The sequence below is a fragment of the Hyperolius riggenbachi genome, chromosome 3, assembly GCF_040937935.1.
Source record: "Hyperolius riggenbachi isolate aHypRig1 chromosome 3, aHypRig1.pri, whole genome shotgun sequence".
Lineage (NCBI taxonomy): Eukaryota > Metazoa > Chordata > Amphibia > Anura > Hyperoliidae > Hyperolius > Hyperolius riggenbachi.
The window spans coordinates 52,309,956-52,328,995 of record NC_090648.1 but is presented as its reverse complement, the minus strand read 5'-3'; the positions used below and the strand labels follow the sequence as shown (position 1 = coordinate 52,328,995).

The window sequence follows — 19,040 nt, the reverse complement described above, 5'->3', positions numbered from 1 at the left end:
AACCCACCACTGCATACCTGTGCTGTGAACACACCACTGCATACCGGTTCTGTGAACCCACCACTGCATACCTGTGCTGTGAACCCACCTACACTACCTGATTGATGTATACACATGCAAGATGTTTGAAAGCACTTTAGGCCTGTCATTTAGCATTCAATGTGATTTCTGCCCTTAAAACGCTGCTTTGCGTCAAATCCAGATTTTTCCCCGGGACTTTTGGCATGTATCCCACTCCGCCATGCCCCCCTCCAGGTGTTAGACCCCTTGAAACATCTTTTCCATCACTTTTGTGGCCAGCATAATTATTTTTTTTTTCAAAGTTCGCATCCCCATTGAAGTCTATTGCGGTTCGCGAACTTTAACGCGAACTGAACCTTCCGCGGAAGTTCGCGAACCAGGTTCGCGAACCTAAAATCGGAGGTTCGGCCCAACTCTACCGAACACCCTCCCGAACACCATGAGGTGTTCGGGGGGTGCCGAACCGAACCCGAACAGGCCAAAATCCGGGCGAACCCGAACAGTGGCGAACACTGTTCGCCCATCACTACTGGCTACCTATACTGAAAGGAAGGGGGGGGGGGGGGGGAGAGGAATTAAGGGAGTCATCTGGCTACCTATACTGGAGGGAAAGGGGAAGGAGTCATCTGGCTATGTATAACTAGAGGGAAGGGGGGAGTGGTCATTTGGCTACCTATACTGGAAGGAAAGGGGAGGGGTCATCTCACTACCTATGCTGAAGGGAGGCGCTGGTGACAGTGGCCTAGGGTGGTAAAGAGTACAAATCTGGCCCTGTTTACTAATATAATAAAAAAATCTTACATATATAATAAATACATCTTAAATATAATACTAAATAATAAATCAGCCAATACATCTTCCTTGGGGCAGATTTCAGTGTCAGCAATAGGCACTATTTTCCCTAGATAGGCCTCTCTGTTTAAACCCCTTTGTGCATATAAATTGTGGCACAAAGAATATGAAAAACGATATATTTACTTCCAGACAAAAAAGTGACAGCGCTCAAGGCTGCACCTGCAATGTAAGCCTACAGAGGCAATGCAGAGCCCCTCTGGAACTAAATACATGCCTTGCATACAAAACAGATGCAAATTATGTGCTAATTCTAATCTAAAATTTTGTGAAAATGGATGTGAAGCAGTGAATGCAGCTAGCCACAAGTATACTTACATTCAATTTGCACAGTGGGAGACATTGATGTGCAGAGCTCCAATAACTGGACTATATTACACAACTACCACTCACTACAGGCAAAGGGGGGGGGGGGGGGGGGTGTTAGCTTCAGTGATAATGTGTGCACAAATTATGACCTAATAGACATCCTCACGGCAGTGAGGTAATCCTCATGCTGCTTATCAAATAAATGGTATACACATTTCATAGAACAAACAGTCAAAAAAGTGACAGCTCTCAAGGATTGTAAGCCTACAGAGGCAATGCAGAGCCTCTCTGGAACTAAATACATGCCTTGAATATTTTATAGTTATTGGAGCTCTGCACATCAATGCAGATAAATCATTCAGGTATAAGTTTTGTTTGAAAGCGCTGCCATGTCTCCCACTGTATATAATTACATCAAGATATGAGACAAAGGTAAGATTTTTTTGTATCTTTTTATTACAGTAGTTAAAGAACACATCAATATTTCAGCAAAACATTAAAAAAAAATATTTAAGTGGGACAACCACTGAACTGCAGTTCCTCGCTGAAAGCAGTGAGCTCCTCGCACAGCTGGTCATATTGGGGGTTCTGGCATTCTCTTTCAGTCGGCCACATCTCAACCCAGGTGTCCTTGGTGATCAGGTAGGAGTATCTAGAGAGAGGAGTACAAAAAAATGTACAAAACATTTTAATAATAATTAACCTCTTGAGCGGTAAGCCCTACACTGTGTCCCGCCAGTGAACTGCCAGTTGGATCAATTCAGCCAGCTTTGCATCCATTCAGCCAATAGCTTTGTGCTCTCTGCTCACACAGGCCCACTACGTGACATCACATCTGCGCCCCTCTGTCGGCCCTCGACCTCCACGCTCCCCCCCATATTGAAAACAGATCAGTGCATGTCTTTAGACTGCAGGATGACTATATGTCTGCAGGATGATCACCGACCTCAATCATGAGTAATCATGAGTGATTGCTCATGATTCAAATGAGGTTTAATTAATGCAGGTGTGCAGCGGGGATAGAATGGGTTATTTACCCATAATTCCGCCGTCCTATTGGTCGCGTTGCAAGCCTCACTGCAGGCACTTCCTCCTTCCAACCGGAAGGAGGAAGTGCGGCGGTGTGAGGCTTGCAATGCGACTAATAGGACGCTTGCAAGCTCTTTGGAATGCAGAGCGGATGGCGGAATTATGGGTAAATAACCCATTCTATCCCTGCCGCACACCTGCATCAATTAAACCTCATTTGAATTACGAGTAATCACTCATGATTACTCGAAATTGAGGTCGGTGATGATCCCTGCATGTCTGTACAACCTTGGCCCAGTGATGTTACCAGAGGGCCCCAATCCTTGTCGGGTGACACTCAGCTAGCAGTGTGTGTAAGGGCCTTTATATGTGTCCTCAAAATGAAAGTCATAATATACTTCTCAAATTTTATCCTCACTGGAGGCAATTACAAGTTTAATAAAGTGACAGTATCACTCTAATAAAGTGTTCCCCCCCCCCCCCCCCCTGTAGTGAAGTGTTAACTGATATAAATTGCCACTTCTTACTGACACTTACCCAGAACCACCTACGTTCCAGAGATCTTTGGACACACCCCAGATCAGGAAGCTCCTGCCAATCTGCATGTTCAAAGCTCGATGACATTTTGCGTGGCTGATGAAAGTGCGTTTCTCTTCCTTAGCAGTGACGTCCTTTCCTGGGGACAGAAAAGAGAGACGGGTAAACTGAAGGCCATATGTGACTAGCATGCATCAAGTCTTACTATCATTATCTATTATTATGTGCATATTATTTTGTCCGTTTATATTGGGCTGATTTAAAACATTTGTGTAAATGGACCTTTGCAGAAAATGACCTACACTCCCATTTATAAATAGTATAAAACTTAGTATTTCATTTCGTCATTGAAACCAGAAATCATCCACTTTAAAAGATTAGACAACATTGTCAGTTCAGAGACGCATATCAAAGGATACATGAGATGAGTAAAAAACATTCTTATTTACTTACCTCCAGACCCTAGAAGCCTCTGTGTCCCTCGCCACAGCCCTGCCATTTGTCACTCCTCTTCTATCCCCTCCGTACTGCCGCTTACGCAGCCGGGTTCTGCACATGGGCAGGTGCAGTGCTACTGTTGGATGGCCCCCCAGGTGCCAAGGATGGAAGGTCCCTGGTATGTACAGTACATACCAGGGACCTTCCATCCTTGGCACCTGGGAGGCCGTCCAACCCACTGTATATAATGGATTCTGAGTTCACATAGGACAATTGTTCCTTCAAAAGATCCTTGACGACCAGGGGCTCAGGCAAACAGCTCCGTTTGATGCAGCAAACGGGGCTGAGTGACAGGATAACCGACAGGCTTACTCTTTTTGGATGGGGTCCTTGATTTAAAAACTTTACATCACTCAGGTGGATACAAACACTATTCCTTTTATATACACGCTACTACCAAAGACTGCAGATGGCTTGATGGGGTCCATGTGTATGTCATACTTCCAGGTCATTATCTAAGATACCTCTGAGATCCCTCTTATTGAGTGCAGCAGTGGAGTATACTACTGTGAGGCTTCCGCACACCAGAGTGCATTATACAGCCCGCGACCCACCTCAGTAAGTTACTATGAGGTGTGAGAGACAACTGCTCTCACTCCTATTCTGGTTGGCCAATAAGTTTCTCCCCACTCTCCATCTGAAACTTACTTCTGTATGTGACGCCTCATCATTGGATGTTTTGCCGTTGCGCTCTGGTGTATAATCCACTACTGCACTCAATAAGAGTAATCCCCTCAGATAATGACCTTGCCCACTTTTCCAGAGTGCAAAGATGATGCCGTCTATCAGGTAGATGACAAAAAGTTTATGCTGTGTTCATTCTTACTGTTGTTGCCACATTCTTTCATGGTTTGGCACAGATTGTAAAGTGTTCCTTTAAGGGTGGAGTTCTCCAATATCGTGAGTGTCTGGCAGTGATGTTGGAAATCCGGTCATGACCACTAGAGGCTCTGCTTTCTGCTCTACTCTTTAGAGAGGAGATGACATCACTTCCTTACAGTGTTAGTCTGGCTGTTTGATCTTGGAGAGCCCATTTCTGACAAAACTATTTATGCTGATATATTTGATTCCAGCCTATGGGGCATTATATTATACTGCTTCTCTTGAGGATTATAAACATTTTGCAAAATATTTCTCCCATTTTGGATTTGTCAAAGGGATAAATAGTCATATTGTGGCACTTGTTCTCTATTTTCTATATACCGGCTGAAGGTGTGAATATATCACCTGACATATAGGTGTTACTATACCTATCGTAATGCAAAGTGGGTATTTTTGTTTTTTTGTATACTCTCAAGCAGGGGCCAGACACTCCTCCTGAGGAAGTGACCGTAGTTCACGAAACACGTGTCGAGCATCAGCTCTGTACAAGCACATGAGTGTTAATTACTTAACCTCTTGACGACCAGCTAACGCCGATTGGCGTGAACTGGTCGTCTGCGGGTTTCCATCCATGTCCGTTCACGGAGGGTGTCTCCGTGAACAGCCGGAGAGCCACCGATCGCGGCTCGCCGGCAAAATGTAAACACGCGGGGAAGAAATCCCCGCTGTTTACATCATACGGCGCTGCTGCGCAGCAGTGCCGTAAGGCAGATCGGCGATCCCCGGCCTCTGATTGGCCGGCATATGATAGGCTGAAGCCTATCCTTCAATGCGCAGGACGGATATCCGTCCTGCGCAGCTCACAGGGGGAGGGAGAGGGAGGGAGAGGGACGAAGCGCAGAGAACGCTGTGGAGGGGGGCTTTGAAGAGCCCCCCCCCCCGCAAAGCGCAGCAAGCCAGCGGCGATCTGACCCCCCCAGCAGGACATACCCCTAGTGGGGAAAAAAGGGGGTAAGTCTGATCGCCCTGGCATAATCCTGATCTGTGCTGCGGGCTGGAGAGCCCACACAGCACAGATCAGCCATAAATCCCCTGGCCGTCAAGTGGTTAATCTCAGTGCCATATATGGGGGAAGGGGGGTTATTCCTCTGAAGACTTCTGAGAAGTCATATATCTTACTCACGTGGAATCTGTATTGGTAATGTATTGGTAATGTGTGTGTGATATACAAAATTGACTTTTATTGTGTCCCTCTTTTAAAGGAAACTGAGGTGACAAGTGGCATGATGAGAAAGACATAGGTATGTAAAGTGCCAAGTGCCAAGCACACTAGGCTGTGTTCCTTTTTTTTCTTTCTCTGCCTGAAATAGTTAAACATTACATATGCAAGTGACAGTTTCTACCCGAGTCAGGACTGGGTCAGACTATAGCATAACCCTCACTGATAAATAATTACAGACATAAAACACTTTCCTGTCAGTAAATGGCTTCTGAGAGCAGGAAAGAGCTAAACAGGGTCAATAATTCATAGATTTGAGCTCTGGCATACTTCAGTGAAGGTGTCATTGAGCAGAAACAATGAAACAGAAACTCTTAAAAACTAGATTTAAATATAAAATAAAACTGTGGGATATAAAAAAAAAAAAATCATCTTTAGGAGAATGAGAATAGATACAATTGTTTTTCTCAACAGTTTATTTTCACCTCGGATATCCTTTAAATTGATTATCGTATATAATATGTTGAAGTAAAGTTTATTATGGTTGTATCGCTTAAAGTGAACCTGTAAGAAAAAAAAAGTGCCCCTGGGAGTACTTACCTCTAGAGGAGGGAAGCCTCTGGATCCTAAAGAGGCTTCCCTGTCCTCCGTAGCAGAGGGGAGCCAGCGCTGGGACCGCGTAGATCTTGTCGGCACTTGTGTGCATGCGCACTGGAGGTTCTCCGCTCAGGCTCTGGCAGATATAGCCAAGCTCGTGTTTCATTTGACTTGCACACAGAAGGGAGGAGGTGGCACTGCTGTCCTGGCTGAGGAGGGGGCGCAACCATATAAGTTTGCCTTAGGCAGCAAAAAAGTCTACAATCGGCCCTGACCGCAAGTTACACTATTAGAACCACCCACAGTATTTGACTAGCGTGACCATTGCTAAGGCAACGCACTACTAACCGTAGTGCTTGTTAGTAATGTGCATTACCATAGCTACGGTAGCCCCAGTTGAGTACCGCGGGTCATGTTAATAGCTTAACTTGCTGCACAGAGTGCCAGTAGTACTGTGCAATATTACTGAGCTTTTGTGTATCTGGATCAAGGTCTCATGCCGATATCCCTTCCCTTATAGCTGATGGACTAGACTGCAGCGGCCAGATCTCTGTATCCGCACTAGGGATGAGCCCACATTTCACATAATCGTAATATTGCATTGTATGTGAAATCGTAATGCTAAATTCCAGGTAAAAGTTGATTTGTGAATGTAATCAGGAACTGTAATTTCACAATTTTGCGTAATTTTTGCATATTTCATGCCGACCTTAGCATTCCATACATGCTAATTTCACCAGAATTGCTAAATATGTCGAGGAGAATAGTGGGAAAGAGTGAAAGAAAAAAAAGACTTACTTAATTTTTGAGAACTTTGATGACAAAAATGCAACGTAAACATGTTTTTTTTTAAATTATCATGTTTAAAAAAACATTTTTCCTTTGCATTCTTAAAATTGATTTTCTCAAAAACTACGAGGTCTTTTGGGAAACTCATTTTTTTACCTTGTTCCCACCCATTTCATTAACATGGTGACTGTATGGGAGCTTTGCTATTAACCTCAAAAGTCATCACAAAATTATGGGAAAATTACGAATGGATTACACAAAATCAGTTGAATGTCCAAATCGTAATTACCCGTATATTCCGGCATATAAGGCGACTGGGCGTTTAAGACGACCCCCCAACTTTTCCAGTTAAAATATATAGAGTTTGAGATATACTCGCCATATAAGACTACCCCTCTTCCAACGCACACTAAATTAAAGTAATAAAAAAAAAAATCATATACTGGTGCTATGTATGAACAGATACTGGTGCTGTACTGTATGTGTTACCCAGTATATAACAGTATATAGTCAATTGACTGGTTGGATTGGTCAACTCTCCCTCTCCCTAGGTGGATTGGTCAGCTCTCCTTGTCCATCTGTTTATCAGAGCAGTATGGAAGTATAGACCACGCTGTGTCCATAAGACACGCCCCTTTCCCGCTTCTGGCCCACCCTTGTATCCTATTTACCTCCTTCTCTGCCCCTCAGATCTTGCACATGTGCGCCTGCGCCGCTTCACTACAGTCCTCAGCAGCGAGATCTGAGAGGCAGTAACAGGAGAGGGCGTATCACACGGCATCAATGACACCCGGCGTATAAGACGACCCCTGACTTTTCAGAAGATTTTCAAGGGTTAAAAAGTAGTCTAATACGCAGGAATATACTGTACGTATGGCCGCAATTGCGAAAATGTATCCAAAATGTCTCGTACTTAGCAGATTATGAGCATCACTAATCCATACATTTTACCCAAAAAGAAGTGTAATTCACTTTTATGGTGCAGTCTGGGCGGCAAGCCGAGAACTACACTGATGCGCATAAGCACAGGTACTATTTAATCTACATGCACTTTATTGAGAGGGGCACTGTCATTCTCTCATATAATGGCTGCGACCATACCTACTAATGAAATGCCATTATTAGCATTGGGTAGACTTGAGGTGCGTACACACATGCGACTATAGTCGTTTGTAACGATCGTTCCCCGATCTTTACCAACGACGATCGTTACAAAAAACGAACCACCGACTATTAAGGCAAACGACGAACGAGCCAAATCGCTACAAAAGAAAGTTCTGTCTCGGCGGATTTTAACCAACGACGATCGTTTGCAAAAGTAGTACATCGTTGGAAACGATCTTTCGTACTAGGCTTGACTTGCGCATTTCGCTATTTCTCCATGGAACTTCTCATTTTTATGCGCAGGCGCAATAGTTGCTTTCTGTGATGTAACGTTCGTTCTAACGGTCAGATCGTTACACACATTTTAAAACTACTTAGGTCGTTCTTATTTACTTAGGTCGTTCTTTCATCAATTAAAAGTTCGTTCGTCGTTCTTAACGAACGATCGTTGTCGCATGTGTGTACGTAGCATTGGTCTTTCACATAAAAGAGAATAGCCACACGCAGCACTGTGTATTTTATAACTCTGCAAAGTTTCCCAGGCCATTACCTCGTTTGATGACTGTTTCAATAGTCATCACATAGTTGTAGTAGTTTTCATCTGGTTTGACGATTTCTGTGAGTTTTACTTTGTACACTGTTGATAGAAAAAAAAATGTCAGCATAAATACAATCTCAGGGCTGGTGCACACGAGCGGCTTTTTCAGCGTTTCTGCAGCCGCTTGCGGCTGCGGATACGCTTGGTCAATGTATCTCAATGGGGTGGTTCACACCAGAGCGGGAGGCGTTTTGCTGAAACGCATACTCTCGGGGTGAGGCATTTTGTGGATTGTGGATGCGTTTCTGCCTCAATGTTAAGTATAGGAAAAACGCAAACCGCTCTAAAAAACGCCTGTTCAGAGCGGTTTTGCCGGCGTTTTTGTTACAGAAGCTGTTCAGTAACAGCTTTACTGTAACAATATATGAAATCTACTACATCAAAACCGCTACACAAAACGCTAGCTGAAACGCTACAGAAAAATAAGAAAAGGCGTTTCAAAATCTGCTAGCATTTTGCGGATCTGCTAGCGGGTTTTGGTGTGCACCAGGCCACAGGCCTGGTGCACACCAGAGGAGTTTTTCTGAGCGTTTTGAGTTTTTAAATCTGCTGCTAATGTTATCCTATGTGTCTGTGCACACTGGAGCAATGAGATTTTGTAAAAAAAAACCATAGCATTACATTGGGAAGAGCTTTTAGAGGTTTCATAAGCTCTTCCCAATGTAATGCTATGTTTTTTTTTTTTACAAAATCTCATTGCTCCAGTGTGCACAGACACATAGGATAACATTAGCAGCAGATTTAAAAACTCAAAACGCTCAGAAAAACTTCTCTCTGGTGTGCACCAGGCCTGTGGCCTGGTGCACACCAAAACCCGCTAGCAGATCCGCAAAATGCTAGCAGATTTTGAAACGCTTTTTCTTCTTTTTCTGTAGCGTTTCAGCTAGCATTTTGCGGTTTTGGGAAGCGTTTTTGGTGTAGTAGATTTCATATATTGTTACAGTAAAGCTGTTACTGAACAGCTTCTGTAACAAAAACGCCGGCAAAACCGCTCTGAACAGGCGTTTTTCAGAGCGGTTTGCATTTTTCCTATACTTAACATTGAGGCAGAAACGCATCCGAAATCCAAAAAATGCCTCACCCCGGGAGGATTCATTTCTGCAAAACGCCTCCCGCTCTGGTGTGCACCACCCCATTGAGATACATTGACCAAGTGGATCCGCAGCCGCAAGCGGCTGCAAAAACGCTGAAAAAGCTGCTCGGTGTGCACCAGCCCAATCTCCACATTTTAACAAGATATGATGGACAAAAAAAGAGATCACATAAACACTTTAACCACTTGATGACCACAGTGGTAAACCCCCCTAAAGACCAGGCTAATTATTACTAAAATGGCCACTGCAGCTTTAAGGCCAAGCTGCAGGGCCACACAGGGCCACACAACACAGCACACAAGTGATTCCCCCCCCCCCCCCTTTTCCCCCCACCAACAGAGCTCTCTGTTGGTGGAGTCTTATCAATATTTATGTTCATTTTTTAAATATTTGTTACTATTTCTTTAATTATTTTTTTTTTTAGAAAACCCCTCCCTCCCCCCAGCCAGCCAATCAGACGATCGGCTGTCATAGGCTTCTGCCTATGAGAGACGATCGCTCTCTTGTCCCCCAGGGGGACAGCTGTGTCACACGGCTGTCCCCAGTGCAGCGCTGCTGCTGATCGCAGTGGTGCACTGTGTAAATAGACGGAGATGACGCCGTCTAACAGTAGACTGAAGATGGGGCGGAGCTCTGCCCTGTGAGCAGTTAAAGAGAACCTGAGGTGGGTTTGAAAAATCCTATTAGGACACAGAGACACATTCTGCATACAATTCCCAGCCTCTGTGCTTTTACAGTGTCCCCCCAGTCTCCCCCCAATGCTCTGCTGTCCCCCATAAAAGAACCCGCCAGGCTAGCGACACGCAGATTGTCGCTAGCCGGCTGACTACTTAAGGCTGTCTGTCACCGCCGCTCCCCCGCCTCCTTTATGGCGTGGCTCCCTGCCTGTGTCCCTTGCCTCCCCGCCTCCGTAATCTTCCTCCGGCTTTTGGAGGCGGGGAGGGAAGGGACACAGGCAGGGAGCCGCGCTGTAGAGGAGGCGGGGGAGCGGCGGTGACTCATAATTAACCACTTAAGTACCAGCAGTCTCTGCCCCCTTAAGGACCAGAGACCGCTGGTACAGAAAGTACGGAATCCCGATTAATCGCCGCGCATACCCCCCGCAATCGCCATCACCGTCGCATGCCGGGATCTTCCTGACATCCACTCTGCCGTCTCCATGATGTCAGAGTCATGTGAGTCGGTCAGGAGCCGCTTTCATTGGCTCCTGACCGTGTCTATCAATGTAAGCCAATGGGAGCGGCTTACATTGATAGACACGGCCAGGAGCCAATGAAATCGTCTCCTGGCCGACTCGCATGGCACTACCGTCATAGAGACAGGCAGAGCCAGTGAGCTGCGGTGAGAGACATCGGGTTTGAGCGGCGCGATCGGCGGGGAGCGACAGAAACGGCAGATGAGCGTTGCGGCAGTGATTGAAGTCTACACCCCGACAGCCAGGAGCCCACCAAAACAGGGTGTAGATTTCAATCACTGCAGTCCTTAAGTAGTTAAACAGCCAGCTAGTGACAATCTGCGTGTCGCTAGCCTGGCATTTTTTTTATGGGGGACAGCAGAGCATGGGGGGAGCCTGGAAGCACACTGTAAGGACACAGAGGCTGCTCATTTTATACAGAACGTGCCTCTGTGTCCTAACAGGATTTCACAAACCCACCACGGGTTCTCTTTAAAGTGGGTCTTCAGGGTCCAGCTCATGGGGCTTTATTCTGGGTAAACAGATAGTACTGAGAGGATGAGTGGTCAGCCATACCAACCTGCAATAGTGCTATGACGGGGGGTAAATGCCACATGGGTCACTCTCCCTCTGAGCAGGGGCGTAGCAATGGGGGTTGCAGGAGTCACGACCGCATAGGGGGCCCTTGGGCCAGAGGGGCGCCGAAGGGCCCTCCCTCAACTACAGTATTAGCTCTCTATTGGTCCTATGCTCATAATAATCACTTCTATAGATATTTTGAATTGTAGTAATCATCATTAACAAACTGTTCCCCATCCCCTTCTTGCACTTCTGACACTGTAGTTGCCATTGGCAGGTTTTGGTGCGCCGTATCAATTGTTATGTATAGAATTCTTGGGGGGCCCCATGTAAAACTTGCATCAGGGCCCATAGCTCCATAGCTACGCCACTGCCTCTGAGAAGGCAATATAGCAGTCTGGACCATTGCATTGATGCTTCAGCCCACTTCTGTTGGCGGTATACTTGTTCCTGTGTGGCTGCAATACTACTAGGGCCAAAACAACACCATTGTAGCTTGGCAGCTTTTTAAAAGGGAATGAAAAAATAGCCTCCATATTCCTCTCAGTACAAGTGGTAATGTGAGAAGAAGACCTTTGTATGTAGTATTTCTTACTTACTTTGTGCATTCAGTTTATTCGGGCTACTGAGCAATCTCAGTTGGGTCATTTTATTGTACCAACTTCTCAGTTCACAAGCAGGTTAAAGTTCTCTGCCGAAGGCAGCGCATGCATGTGGCCCTGTCGGCACACTCTGCTGCAGGGTCATATGAATGACAAGTTGTGCCTTACGGTGTGATGCGATGGGGCGGAGCATCCCACCAACACACTGGCCAGGTATAAAACCAGACTAAAGAATAACATGTGGGATGGTATGCCAACTTATAACCCCCAGGCCAGGACCGGATTTACCATAAGGCACTGTAGGCACATGCCTACAGGCGCCTGATGATGGAAAGGCGGCTAACTCCACTCCCTGAGCGCCTCCCTCCTTCCCTATGCAAAGTCCCAAGCAGAGTGTAAATGAGAGGTTACTCATCCTGCTCTCTGTATGCCACTGATGAGACCTCTTTTCAGTCAGGAGCTCCTCTAGCTACCTAGTACTTGGGGTCATCTCTGGCTACCTAAAACTAAGGAGCACCTGTAGCTACCTATGAAGGGCAAAAGAAGGGAGAAGTTACAGCGTGGACAGCCAACACACTTGCAGTGCGGTTTGGTGGGGTTTGTAGGTGCATGTAGGGCTAATCTAAGGTGCCAGGACATCTGTGCCTATAGGTTCCTGTGAGGTAAATCCGGACCTGCCCCAGGCATAGAGGCTGGTAACTAGGAGTGCGAGACCCAGCTATGCTTATTATTGGGGGGAAATGCCTTGCAAAGGGGTTGACAAATTACTGTTCACTTCTAAGGCACTGTGCCCACTGTTGTTGTTCTCAGGGGTTGGCTTGGTCATGGTCTGTCTTTAGTAAAGAAGAGGTGGCGGTTTGCCCATACACCTCTTGATCTTCCACTAGATCGAATATTAGATAGATGGAACCTGATTGGAGAGGGATCTATTGCCTGCCCACACACTGCAGACGGATTTCAGCATGACATCATCCTAGTCCCACTACCTTCCGAGCCACCCCTCCATTTGCCCTCCGGTGGTGAGCGTTGCATGCTCCCCTGTCCTGCTGGCAGCTTCCTGTGTTTGCCATCTTTTTGACCACAAGTGCCTGTACCAGCTGACACATGTAGTGATGACAGTACATGCGGCGGCGGTACAGGTGCTCACGGTGGTGATTCCAAAAGATGCTGAATCCATCAGAAGGCAAGGAGTCACATCAGTGTGATAGGTGAGCCTACAACACTCACCACGGGCCCAGGGGGTAAATGTAAACATACGCTGGGGAGGGGGGACCGGTTGGGGGCCATCGGTCATCAGGAAATCAAATGCTGTTACTGCTGCACACCCAATTGAGCCATTGTGACTGAGATTTTCCAGCATACCAGATCAATCCTCTTGACAGATTTAGGCCAGAAATCGATCAAAATGGTTGATGAGGCAGCCATGTTGTGGCATCGATATCTGCCAGATCCGTTCATTATGATTGAATCGGCCGGATATCTATGCAGAAAATTGAGTCGATGTATGGGCACCCCAATCGTCAGTGGCGTAACTGAGGAGCTTGGGGCCCCGGTGCAAGTTTTACATGGGGCGCCAAACGATCTATTGATATGGAGCCCCAAAACCTATCAAGGAAAGCTGCCGTGTCAGAGAGATGTAATCAAAGAAAATAGCTTGTTAAAGAGAAACCGTAACCAAGGATTGAACGTCAGTAGCTGATACCCCCTTTCCCATGAGAAATCTTTTCCTTTTCACAAACGGATCATCAGGAGGGGTCTGTATGGCTGATATTGTGGTGAAACGCCTCCCACAGTGTGATGTCAGGACCATGGTTCTGACATCACACTATGGGAGCCTTGTTGCATTATGGGAAATAACAGCTGCTTCCAACTGCCAAAAAAGCAAGCAGCATCTCCGTCCACTGACATCACTTTCCAGCAGTAAAAATGTCACCATGTGATAAATGTCAGAATGTAAATCGGGGAGAGGAAAGATTTTACAATGAGCAAACACTGACTAAATCATTTATACATAATTATTGCAAAAGTTAAGCACTTTTTTTATTACATTATTTTCACTGGAGTTCCTCTTTAAGGACTACAACTATTAAATGCACATATAGGTGCTTATTATCAGCATAGCACAAATCAAAACCTAAGGGAAGGGCACCTTGGGCCCAAGGGCTCTGGTGCGGTCACAACCTCTTCATCCCCTATTGCTACGCCACTGTCTATAGTGCTATCCTAATTCTTTGACAATGTAGTAGTGCTGGTGAACTACCTCTGTGGAATTCCACAAAGCTTGCACTGTTGGCGGTACTCGAGGACAAGGTTGAGAAGCACAGTTCTAGCAAACCTCTCACCCATTACCAAAAGTGTAAAAAAAAATAAAAATAAAAAAAAAAAGTTATGAACTCCCTTACACATAATATAATATTGAAACATTTTGTTTTGTCTTTGACTGCAGGAAAATCATGGAGTTGGGATTTAACCACTTGCCGACCGCCCACAGCCCATGGGCGGCGGCAAAGTGGATCCCCTAAGGATCGCAATACGCCTTAAGGCGGTGCGTCCTTTTGCTACGCCGGGGGAGCGATCGCGTCATTGATGACGCGCGCTTCCCCCGGCAACTGGCTCCGCCCACCCGCCGTAACATCCCGCCGGCCATACGGAAGCGCCGGCGGGATGTTAACCCCGCGATCGCCGCTACAAAGTGTATAATACACTTTGTAATGTATACAAAGTGTATTATACAGGCTGCCTCCTGCCCTGGTGGTCCCAGTGTCCGAGGGACCACCAGGGCAGGCTGCAGCCACCCTAGTCTGCACCCAAACACACTGATCTGCCCCCCCCGCCCACTGATCGCCCACAGCACCCCTCAGACCCCCCCCCTGCCCACCCCCCAGACCCCTGTTTGCACCCAATCACCCCCCTAATAACCCATCAATCACTCCCTGTCACTATCTGTCAACGCTATTTTTTTTTATCCCCCCCCCCTGCCCCCTCCTGATCACCCCCCCACCCCTCAGATTCTCCCCAGGACCCCCCCCAGACCCCCTCCCCTGTGTACTGTATGCATCTATCCCCCCTGATAACCTCTGTCAATCACCTGTCAATCACCCATCAATCATCCATCAATCACCCATCAATCACCCCCTGTCACTGCCACCCAACAATCAGCCCCTAACCTGCCCCTTGCGGGCAATCTGATCACCCACCCACACCAATAGATCGCCCGCAGATCCGACATCAGATCACCTCCCAAATCCATTGTTTACATCTATTCTCTCCTCTAAACACCCACTAATTACCTATCAATCACCCATCAATCACCCCCTATCACCACCTGTCACTTTTACCTATCAGATCAGACCCTAATCTGCCCCTTGCGGGCACCCAATCACCCGCCCACACGCTCAGATTGCCCTCTGACCCCCCCTTATCAATTCGCCAGTGCATTAATTACATCTGTTCTTCCCTGTAATAACCCACTGATCACCTGTCAATCACCTGCCAATCACCTATCACCCATCAATCACCCCCTGTCACTGCCACCCATCAATCAGCCCCTAACCTGCCTCTTGCGGGCAATCTGATCACCCACCCACACCAATAGATCGCCCGCAGATCCGACATCAGATCACCTCCCAAATCCATTGTTTACATCTATTCTCTCCTCTAAACACCCACTAATTACCCATCAATCACCCCCTATCACCACCTGTCACTGTTACCTATCAGATCAGACCCTAATCTGCCCCTTGCGGGCACCCAATCACCCGCCCACACGCTCAGATTGCCCTCAGACCCCCCCCCCCCTTATCAATTCGCCAGTGCATTAATTACATCTGTTCTTTCCTGTAATAACCCACTGATCACCTGTCAATCACCTGCCAATCACCTATCACCCATCAATCACCCCCTGTCACTGTCACCCATCAATCAGCCCCTAACCTGCCCCTTGCGGGCAATCTGATCACCCACCCACACCAATAGATCGCCCGCAGATCCGACATCAGATCACCTCCCAAATCCATTGTTTACATCTATTCTCTCCTCTAAACACCCACTAATTACCCATCAATCACCCCCTATCACCACCTGTCACTTTTACCTATCAGATCAGACCCTAATCTGCCCCTTGCGGGCACCCAATCACCCGCCAACACGCTCAGATTGCCCTCTGACCCCCCCTTATCAATTCACCAGTGCATTAATTACTTCTGTTCTTCCCTGTAATAACCCACTGATCACCTGTCAATCACCTGCCAATCACCTATCACCCATCAATCACCCCCTGTCACCCCCTGTCACTGCCACCCATCAATCAGCCCCTGTCACTGCCAGCCATCAATCACCCCCTGTCACTGCCACCCATCAATCAGTCCCTAACCTGCCCCTTGCGGGCAATCTGATCACCCACCCACACCATCCGATCGCCTGCAGACCCGCAGTCAGATCACCTCCCAAGTGCATTGCATCTGTTCTCTCCTCTAAACACCCACTAATTACCCATCAATCACCCCCTGTCACTGCTACCCATCAGATTAGACCCCCATCTGCCCCTAGGGCACCCAATCACCCGCCCACACCCTCAGACCCCAGCCCTGATCACCTCGCCATTGCATTACTTGCATCTATTCCCCCCACTAATCACACCTTGAGACACCCATCAATCACCTCCTGTCACCCCCTAGCACACCTACCCATCAGATCAGGCCCTAATTTGCCCCGTGTGGGCTCCTGATCACTCGGCCAAACCCACAGATCCCCCTCAGACCCCCTTCCGATCACCTCCCCAGTGCATTGAGTGCATCTATTTTCCCCTCTAATCACCCCCTGAGACACCCATCAATCACCTCCTGTCACCCCCCTAGCACTCCTATCCATCAGATCAGGCCCAATACAACCGGTCATCTAAAAGGCCACCCTGCTTATGACCGGTTCCACAAAATTCGGCCCCTCATAGACCACCTGTCATCAAAATTTGCAGATGCTTATACCCCTGAACAGTCATTTTGAGACATTTGGTTTCCAGACTACTCACGGTTTTGGGCCCGTAAAATGCCAGGGCGGTATAGGAACCCCACAAGTGACCCCATTTTAGAAAAAAGACACCCCAAGGTATTCTGTTAGGTGTATGACGAGTTCATAGAAGATTTTATTTTTTGTCAAAAGTTAGCGGAAATTTATTTTTATTGGGTTTTTTTCCACAAAGTGTCATTTTTCACTAACTTGTGACTAAAAATAAAATCTTCTATGACCTCGCCATACACCTAACGGAATACCTTGGGGTGTCTTCTTTCTAAAATGGGGTCACTTGTGGGGTTCCTATACTGCCCTGGCATTTTAGGGGCCCTAAACCGTGAGGAGTAGTCTAGAAAACAAATGCCTCAAAATGACCTGTGAATAGGACGTTGGGCCCCTTAGCGCACCTAGGCTGCAAAAAAAGTGTCACACATGTGGTATCGCCGTACTCAGGAGAAGTAGTATAATATGTTTTGGGGTGTATTTTTACACATACCCATGCTGGGTGGGAGAAATCTCTCTGTAAATGGACAATTGTGTGTAAAAAAAATCAAACAATTGTCATGTACAGAGATATTTCTACCACCCAGCATGGGTATGTGTAAAAATACACCACAAAACACATTATACTACTTCTCCTGAGTACGGCGGTACCGCATGTGTGGCACTTTTTTACACCCTAAGTGCGCTAAGGGGCCCAAAGTCCAATGAGTACCTTTAGGATTTCACAGGTCATTTTGCGACATTTGGTTTCAAGACTACTCCTCACGGTTTAGGGCCCCTAAAATGCCAGGGCAGTATAGGAACCCCACAAATGACCCCATTCTAGAAAGGAGACACCCAAAGGTATTCCGTTAGGAGTATGGTGAGTTCATAGAAGATTTTTTTTTTGTCACAAGTTAGCGGAATATGACACTTTGTGAAGAAAAACAATTCAAATCAATTTCCGCTAACTTGTGGCAAAAAATAAAATCTTCTATGAACTCACCATACTCCTAACGGAATACCTTGGGGTGTCTACTTTGTAAAATGGGGTCATTAGTGGGGTTCCTATACTGCCCTGGCATTTTAGGGGCCCTAAACCGTGAGGAGTAGTCTTGAAACAAAAATGACCTGTAAAATCCTAAAGGTACTCATTGGACTTTGGGCCCTTTAGCGCAGTTAGGGTGCAAAAAAGTGCCACACATGTGGTATTGCCGTACTCGGGAGAAGTAGTATAATGTGTTTTGGGGTGTATTTTTACACATACCCATGCTGGGTGGGAGAAATACCTCTGTAAATGACAATCTTTTGATTTTTTTACACACAATTGTCCATTTACAGAGTTATTTCTCCCGCCCAGCATGGGTATGTGTAAAAATACACCCCAAAACACATTGTACTACTTCTCCCGAGTATGGCGATACCACATGTGTGGCACTTTTTTGCACCCTAACTGCGCTAAAGGGCCCAAAGTCCAATGAGTACCTTTAGGATTTCACAGGTCATTTTGCGGAATTTGATTTCCAGACTACTCCTCATGGTTTAGGGCCCCTAAAATGCCAGGGCAGTATAGGAACCCCACAAATGACCCCATTTTAGAAAGAAGACACCCAAAGGTATTCCGTTAGGAGTATGGTGAGTTCATAGAAGTTTTTATTTTTTTGTCACAAGTTAGCGGAAATTGATTTTAATTGTTTTTTTTTCAAAAGTGTCATGTTCCGCTAACTTGTGACAAAAAATAAAATCTTCTATGAACTCACCATACTCCTAACGGAATACCTTGGGGTGTCTTCTGTCTAAAATGGGGTCATTTGTGGGGTTCCTATACTGCGCTGGCATTTTAGGGGCCCTAAACCATGAGGAGTAGTCTTGAAACCAAATGTCGCAAAATGACCTGTGAAATCCTAAAGGTACTCATTGGACTTTGGGCCCTTTAGCGCAGTTAGGGTGCAAAAAAGTGCCACACATGTGGTATCGCCGTACTCAGGAGAAGTAGTATAATGTGTTTTGTGGTGTATTTTTACACATACCCATGCTGGGTGGGAGGAATAACTCTGTAAATGGACAATTGTGTGTAAAAAAAATGAAAACATTGTCATTTACAGAGATATTTCTCCCACCCAGCATGGGTATGTGTAAAAATACACCCCAAAACACATTATAGTACTTCTACTGAGTATGGCAATACCACATGTGTGGCACTTTTTTGCAGCCTAACTGCGCTAAG

At 46.4% G+C, this 19,040-nt stretch overlaps 1 protein-coding gene across 1 annotated transcript in view; it reads right to left on the bottom strand.

Moving 5' to 3' along the window:
- Window positions 1-1,615: 1,615 nt before the first annotated feature.
- LOC137562606 (A.superbus venom factor 1-like) overlaps window positions 1,616-19,040 on the bottom strand; it is a 335,432-nt gene continuing 318,007 nt past the window's right edge. Inside the window, exons 38-40 of the mRNA XM_068274110.1 lie at window positions 8,328-8,414; window positions 2,749-2,887; window positions 1,616-1,834 (exon numbers count right to left, since the gene is read on the bottom strand). Of these exons, the coding sequence (XP_068130211.1) occupies window positions 1,693-1,834; window positions 2,749-2,887; window positions 8,328-8,414 (368 nt within the window). The 3' untranslated portion in view covers window positions 1,616-1,692. The remainder of the gene's footprint in view (window positions 1,835-2,748; window positions 2,888-8,327; window positions 8,415-19,040) is intronic.